The sequence below is a fragment of the Cavia porcellus genome, unplaced genomic scaffold, assembly GCF_034190915.1.
Source record: "Cavia porcellus strain 051 isolate PalLab524CR breed Dunkin Hartley unplaced genomic scaffold, mCavPor4.1 scaffold_21, whole genome shotgun sequence".
NCBI lineage: Eukaryota > Metazoa > Chordata > Mammalia > Rodentia > Caviidae > Cavia > Cavia porcellus.
Genome location: NW_026947504.1, coordinates 14,982,181 through 14,990,315, shown reverse-complemented (window position 1 = coordinate 14,990,315; position 8,135 = coordinate 14,982,181). Strand labels below are relative to the sequence as shown.

The 8,135-nt window shown below is 38.5% G+C and overlaps 1 protein-coding gene across 1 annotated transcript; it reads left to right on the top strand.

Moving 5' to 3' along the window:
- Window positions 1–645: 645 nt before the first annotated feature.
- Spink1 (serine peptidase inhibitor Kazal type 1) lies at window positions 646–6,789 on the top strand. The gene is made up of 4 exons (XM_003477326.3): window positions 646–807; window positions 2,560–2,588; window positions 3,822–3,928; window positions 6,661–6,789. The coding sequence occupies exons 1-4, from the start codon at window positions 753–755 to the stop codon at window positions 6,704–6,706; spliced, it is 237 nt and encodes a 78-aa protein (XP_003477374.1). The 5' UTR covers window positions 646–752; the 3' UTR covers window positions 6,707–6,789.
- The last annotated feature ends 1,346 nt before the right edge of the window (window positions 6,790–8,135 follow it).

Below are 8,135 nucleotides of genomic sequence, written 5' to 3'. Positions count from 1 at the left end.
CACAGTAATTATATTCCTTGTAGGAAGTTTATACATATATGTAACACATTTTAATTCTTTTTTTTTTCATCTGTTACCCTCCCTCTCTTCTCCCTCCATCCCTGGGTCCCCTTCCCTTTTGCAAAAGGTCTATCTCTTTGTTTCCTATTGTCTACTTTTCATTTTACTGTTTATGCTTTGAGTTTCTCATGTAAGAGAAACCATGTAATGTTTAAACTTGTATGTCTGATTCATTTCACTTAAAGTTATGATCTCAAGGCACATCCCTTTTCCTATGAATGGCTTTCGTCTATCCCTTATGGCCGAGTAGTACCCTCGTGCCCTGGAACACACTTGCTAGAACCACGTTCCTGGACAACTGATATACTCAGGCACATCCATAACTGTAGAGTACATGGGATCTTTAAGCTCCTCTTACAGATGAGATAACTAGGGCTCAAGAAGAGAAAGACTGTCTTACAATCAAAGAGCAAAGTTAAAGATCCAACTAACTAGCTCAACTGCAGGACTTTTCCTGATAGGGTTTGAGGCCCACACACTCTGTTCACCTTTGTCACTCAGGTGGCATCTGTCAACTCCAGAAGCTAGGTCATCACACAGAGTCAATCAATAACTAAGGGCACCTGTGACACAGTGCAGCAGGAGGAGCCTCTGTTGCCACCTACTTATATGACCGTCTAGTCCCAGGCTTCACAAGAGGAGCTGTAAATTCAGTATAGTTTTCACTGACTTCTGGATACAGAGCTTCAGCCATGAAGGTAACAGGCATCTTTCTTCTCAGTGTCTTGGCCTTGCTCATGTTATCTGGTAAGTATCTTTACATATGTTTCAACTTTGAGCAAAACTTTTTCACCATTTGTTTTGCTAAACTCACTATCTTCTGAAAATTTATTGTAGTCTAGTATTAGCTGAGACTAACTAGCCTTAGTTTGTCTTTTGTTCCCAGTGAAATGAAATAAAATAAATAGATGAAAATTATAGAATGCAGAATTTTTCCCATAAACTGACAAAAACAATTCTAGTAAGAATGTTCTGAAGATAGAAATGTTTCTATCAGGATGATCCTTTGTCAAAGATAGGGCAGAGAAAAGAAATTGGGAATAGATCAGTCTTAAATACTGTTCTAGAGCTTGCTTCTACAGTACATATGCTAAAATTAAATACCATTCTAATACTATAGATGCCTTCAGCCTATTTACAAATTTTGTGTTCTCACAGATTTGTGTAACACTGACAATAGAGGCATAGCAACAAGTTATATTCAGTATAAGAAGGATAGTTTATTTGATTAAAATGTTTTATTTCTCATCTCCAAAATGTTTCAAGAGATACTTGCCTACCACTTGAATCATGGTGTGCCCAAGTTCCCAGATTGCATCTGGGGAATGTTGGGAGGCAGTTCTGAACCCAAAAGATTCAGATCAGTTTTCTTTTTATCATTAGAAGTAATTAACATTTTCAACCTGATCTTCAACTAGTAGAAGTTTCTGGGGTTTTTGTTGTTGTTTGTGGGTTTTTTTTTTTTTTTTTTTTTTGGTAGTAGTGCAAGTTATTGAAAGCCTACTCAGCACTTTGCTGAGAAGAGTATCTTTTGTTGTACTTGCTAAATATTTATGGAAGGAGAAGTCCCTTTTCTACACCTCATGAATATTAATTAATACAAATAGATGTTTGTGGTGAGAACCTGATCATCAATTTTGGGAGTTATTTAGTTTCTGAAACCCAGTGGGACCCACAACAACATCAGGTTCTGACTATTACAGGCAATCTTCACACCCTCAGAGACTGCGGGTATCAAAATTAAATCTCACCAACATTTCCCCCTTGGGGTGCTACCAGATCAAATTCCTTTCCCTTCAGTGAACACATTCAATTACCCCCACCTGCTCACAATGGCAGCAGGGACCGCCGTGTCTATTTTGATTATTTGTAAATTTAAGAACTGTGACTGGACCTATGGTTACTCAGTGTCTTATAACCATGGGAAAAAGCTCTTTGAAAACTGATGGTGAGCTGGCAAAAACTTCTCTTATAAACATTACCCACAAAAGGGGACTTGCATGCAATTGCATCAGAAAACCTACTTGTTGCTAGTAATAACTCTTTCACAGCCAATTAAATAAACACTCCATCCCTTCATCTTTAAGTTGAGATCAAGATACCTTTACTACACTAAAGTGAAATCAAAGATCTAGGGACTGGGTAAGGAAGCGTCCCTTCATAGCCCTTCAAAAGACTAGCTCAGAGCCTGACATATTTGATGTAGTACATAATAGTTTAAATTTTCACTGAAATGAAACAATTTCTCTGATACACCAAATTAAGGTACTTGGTTATAATCAAACGTTTACCTAATTTTTGAAAAGATGTCAGTAGGCAGAGAATGGACAGAAATCACTCAGATGCCCTTTAAAAGTGGACAGAAATAAGAGTTGGGCAGGTTGGAGGGACCAGCAAAGAAGTCACAGTCTTCTATGGAAGCAGAACGATTCTGGGAAGAGTAGCTACGTTCTCCCCCACTCAGGATCCAATTTAACACATCTGGTTTGTGTTTTCTAGGTAATACTACAGCTTCTGTTGAAAGACAGGTAAACAGAATTGTATTGTTTCCTATTTCTCAGGCCAAAACAGTTTGATCCAACCAAAGTGCCGTTCCGCAGTCACCTTTCAGCGTGGTCTGAAGTCAGGATGGGCAGTGTGAAACCTAGGGAGGTTTAAGCTGGTAAATGCAGCTAGCAATAGCAATCTCCCTTGCCCTCCTGGTTCTGTGTTGATGGTCAAATATTTTGATATATGGATGACTTATGTGTAGTTGTCTAACGCTTGAGAGGAGAGAGACAGTTGTGAGGATGTCAGTCGTGACAGTGTCATTGAGTTTATGTGCACTAGAAACTGGCTAGCAAGAGGACTACTGTGGGTAAAAGCTTTCTCAAATCCAGTCCCCCCTTCTACCCAATCTCATCAGGCTCCCATAAAGCCCCTAATTACCTGTACGTGGCTTTTACAATGGTCAGCAGAAAATAGTAAACTAACTTCATCCTGTAGAAAAATACTCCAAACATAACTTTTCAGAAGTTAATTTTAGTACACTTAGAGATCAGAAGAATAAATGTCTCTCATTACTCTCCTGTCAAAGGGGAGGGAGCTCACAAAGCAAAAGTTCGTAGCGAATAGCTTTTTACGTTGTGAAAAGTATTACGCAGATCTAGCTCCATTAGAAACTTAGTATAGCTTGAGAGATGAGGGAAGGTGCTCCCAAGAGAATCGGTTGTCTTGAACCATGAAGGATAAGAGAAGCACAAAGCCTTGCTGGCGGGAAGACTACACTAGTCATGAGATGATTACTAGCTATTACTGGAGTAGAGGATACAAAATATAAAGTTTCCAAGAATGGAAAACACCAAATGTCTTTACCCTCTCGAGGAAAGTCCAGGGTGACTGGGCCACCTTGTGCAAGGATGAACATGCCCCACGTGGCCATCAACCTGAGAGACACCAGCTCCTGCGGCAATGCCAACACAAATGTCAGTCCATTTATCTTATGCAACTTTCCCAATACCACTGTCACATGGAGGGAAGGGTGACAATACCATTCCCATTTTGCAGACAAGGTGCCTTACCCATGTCGCACGGTTTGTGAATAGCAGTATTACCTAAATTCAGATTTTTCTAACGCTGACCCTTAGACAGTTTATCTTTGAACATTTCATATGATTCTCTCCATGTCCCTTCCCAGAGATATTACAACCACTTTAGATATTTTGCTATGAAGTCAAAGAACAGGGCATGATGTAAAGTTGTTATTTTATTCCCATTTTTAGGCTAACTGCGATCATACAAGGCTTGGGTGTCCCAGGATCTACAGTCCTGTCTGTGGCACTGATGGCATTAGTTATAGCAATGAGTGTCTACTCTGTGTTGAAAACAGGTAAGTACAAACTTTAAATCTGTAAATATAGTTTAAATATATTGTCATGAAACATTTATATCTTATCTCCAATCAGTATACCAATAACGTGAATCTTACAAAGAAAGAAACAAAATAACTTTTTTCTTTTCATATCTATTATATGAAAATATGACTTAAAGTCACTTATATGATAAAAACACACAATTTTAAAGTAGTCTGGATTTTTTTAAAGCCTATAAACACAAAATATTGCATATTTTAAAACACAACTCGTGGTGATAGCGGTGACTTTTTTCAGTCCTGGGAATTGAACCCAGGGATTTGTGCTGACCTATATTTTCAGATTAGCCATTTGGTTTTGCTTTGTTTTGTGAAAAAGTCTCAGTGAATCGTTAAGTTCCAAGGGCTGCATGCAAATTTGTGGTCTTCTTCCCTCAGCCTCCCAGCATGTTGGAGTTAACAGTGTGGACCACCAAGCCTGGCTAGTGATTTTTGTCCTGTAAAGCACCCTAGTATGCAAAGACAAATTTCACAGATTTGCATGATCAAAAACATACTTTTGTAACAGTGAATTTCCATTTTGTGAAGTGGCCATAAATAAATCAAGAGAATCCATCCCATGGAACACAGAGAAACAAACCTGCCACAGATTTTCTATTTTACTAAAGAAATCTGCTTACCATGTGCGGAGCTTTATGTTAGTTACCCCTGCTTCCTCTCTGATATGACTGAGAGAAAATAGATTATGAGCACATATGAGGTAACTACTTGTTGCAAATGCCAGCAAACAAGAGGTGAGTATTTCAGGAGTGGAGAGAGCAGGAGAGGAGCTGAGAGGTCAAGAGAGGCTCTAAATTTGGTAGAATCTAAAAAGAAACATTCCAGGATAAGTAAGAGTGTGAACCTATCAAAACAAATCAAATAAATCCCACAAATGACCTAGAAAATACTCAGTTATCCTAGGGTTGACTTGATATGAAAGATCTCGACTTAGGTTCAAATGACTTTATAAATTCCATTATTGCCCAGTGTAAATTCCCTTCTTCCTTCTCAGACTACTTTAAAACATCTCAGAAAACACTCAGAGTTTGAAAGGATTGTAGAAATTGGTTTCCAGGGTAAAAGACTCACGATCTGAAATTTTAAGCCCCAGACACTAGGTATTCTGATTTGTGGAAGATCTGTTTCGACAATAAGAACTTTTAAAAGGAATTTGAAACCACTTGTTAAGTTTCTCATGACTCATGTTGTTGACATTAAGATCAAACATCATACTGCTTTCCAAGTATGGGGAAAGCAATAAAAATACTTTGACTCTGGGAAAGTTTCCAAGTTTCCAAGTATCTGGATCAAAAGGCCCAATGTTTAGAGGGAAACACTGGCGCAGTCTGAGCAGAGGACTAGGATGCCGTAACTTCGGCCTTTGAAACCCATCAGGTCCAGCTTGGTCTCTGTTCTTTCAAACACAGTAAATTTGGGAGGAACACTTGGCTGCCAGATGTACACCCGTACCTGTATTTCCCAGATAAGAAAGCTTAGGTCAGCAAACAAATACGATATACACAACATATTTCTTAATGTACTATATAGCACTTTCATTTTTATCACTCATTAAAAGTTCCAAACAAATCCTTTGCACAGTAACTACAACCATGCTCTGACCCGACTTGTCAGAGGTTGAGATTCGCAGACATCAAACAAGTGCTTCCATACAGTAGTCACCTCAGTCATTATGTTTTTGGCAGTTAGCATCAATGAGAACTTTTATTTCTTGTGTGTCTGCTGAGCGGATCTGTATTGGCAAATTGTTTTCTATAAATGAGTGTAACAGCTTTCTGTAATGATAAATAGCTTTATAGGCTCTGCTGTCCAATAAATAGCCACTACTCACAAGGCACTAGCAATTAATACTTACATGTGGCTGGAAGAACTAGGAAATTGAGTTTTTAATATCACTTAACTTTTAATTTAAGTTTAAGGAGAAAAATACATATGCTGAACATACCGAATTATAGTGAACTGCATTGTTATGAAAAATAAGTCAGACTCACGTGGTCTGCTTAGACATTGATGCCTACTGTACACCTGATTTGAAAATTGGTAGCAGGAGTACTTAATGATTATGGGACAAGAAAACTAAGCTCACTTGAAATGAATCAATGAGGTTCAAAAACTTTAAGAATATCAGATATTCCTTAGAGAGAGAAAGACAAATTTATGCAAGCTAGTATTTTCAAGGAAAGAATGGCTAGTGAAGAGAAAAGATTTGTAAACAGTTTATTAAGAACACTTGCACGACTTAGGGATCTTTAGCTTACAGAACAATGGAGAGGATTTTGTTTTCTGGAGATGAGGATGCTCAGAACGATCAGTACCACCTGGGTTGGAGATAAAATTTCCTTTTGCAAGACTTCGGTCCTCTGTCTAAATGGACATGGCAATCAATTAGTAGGCTTAGCAGTAACCCAAGGAACCACTAGAGGAGTAGCCATCAGGAATAAATGGAGCAACAAAAGACTTTAGATTAATTCCAGAGGTTCACTATAACACCTTCTATTAGATGTATAAACTCAGTAAGAACTGATTTTTCGCCTTTCTGTTGTGTCCCTAGTAAGGCTAGCAGTGATAAACTGATATTTGATGAATAAATAAATGAATGGAAGACAGATGAATGAGAATGAATTTTAAACCTCTCTAATTTTAAATTAAACTGATTTTTTCCATTGGTTTTTGCCCCCATTCCTCTACAGGAAGCGCCAGGTTCCTGTCCTCATTAAAAAATCTGGGCCGTGCTGAGAACCAGGGTTTCAAAACCCCTGAAGCTTACCAGGAGGTCTGGCTGGTCTGATTGTTGAATAAAAGCATCTGAATACGCTTTCTCCCTTCGCGATTTTTTTTTCCTCAAATGTTTGCATGATTGGACTGGGGCTGGGGGATTTGGATAAGCATCAGAATCAACCAAGTCATACCAACACACTGATCCTGTAATTTCAGACAGTTTCTCTCACCTCTGAGCCTTTGCCTCAGAATATGTGATACTGTGTACCAAAAAATCGGGCACAGATCACGAACAACATAGCGTTAAACAGCATTTTAAACACTATTTTAAGCAATAGGTAAAATAATTCTCAGTCCAGAGACATGTTAACCAACACATTTCACTGATTCAAATAATTGTTTTCAGTTTTCTTGAGATTTAATTAAGCATCTGTTTTGCCTGGCACAGGTCTGTGTACATGACCGTAAAGCTTTTAATGTTGGGTAGAATGGAGTTTAGTCCTTGAGTTTTATTAACTTTGGGATGCAAATTTTAGGTTAGAAATGATCACAAAGATAATTTGAATCATTAAGGAAAGAAACAAATCAACCAAAAAAAGCTATACTTTCCTCAAGCATGCTGTAGGTAAGTTTTCGGAATTAGCCTGAATCCTTCACAGTAGAAGTAGTTGTCATTAGTTATTAAGGTGAACAGTAAGCAGTAAAGTAGAGCTCTAGGTTTTCCTTGGTTATCTGAGGTTTGCATTGGCAGCTTCCTGAATAAATTTGGTCTGTAGGAGAACACTGAAGGAAGACATTTTTTTTATGACTGATCCGGCCTGCAGATCAACAAGTTCAGAACTCCTGGAGGGGAAACAGGGATTAAATAAAAGACATGGGGGAGACAAAAGAGAGACGAAAGCAAGACGAAATAATCCGATCAAGCTTCCGGTTTATTCAGAAAATAATCACACCTTTTATAGGCTAAGGGCGGGAACTGGGACAGGAAGAGGTTAAACAGATGAATACAACACGATCACCATCACATCCGGATACGTGACGTAAGCAGGAGAGGATTATGGTTAATGTAGGCAGACGCAGTGCCCATAGGAGAGAGAGAGAGACATCGAGGCAGCAATGCCTGTCACTCGGCTCCTTACATATGACTCACAAAGATCACAGTCTAGGAAATGAAACGCATAGTCTTGGATCTGTTCTCTGACAATTTGCAAAATGGAAGCCATATTTGAAGGTTAAAACCTGAAAAGAGGTTACATCAGTGTTTGTCAGAATTTTTGATGGATGCTAGCAAGGAATAAGTTGCATTATTCAGCACTGGGTAAGTCTTCAGTTTCTAGAAAGTTTCTCAGAAAAGCAAGGCAGTGCTTCATATCAGCAGATTTGCAGAAAAAAGTTCTAGTGAGTGATGGGTTTGTTTGCACATTGCAGTGAGGAACAGGATCTTAAG

Excerpts from the sequence above, each read along its gene's own strand:
- Spink1 (XM_003477326.3), top strand. The coding sequence starts at position 753 with ATGAAGGTAACAGGCATCTTTCTTCTCAGTGTCTTGGCCTTGCTCATG. Across the intron at positions 808-2,559 it reads GGCCTTGCTCATGTTATCTG|GTAATACTACAGCTTCTGTT; the intron begins GTAAGTATCTTT and ends TGTGTTTTCTAG. Across the intron at positions 3,929-6,660 it reads CTACTCTGTGTTGAAAACAG|GAAGCGCCAGGTTCCTGTCC; the intron begins GTAAGTACAAAC and ends ATTCCTCTACAG.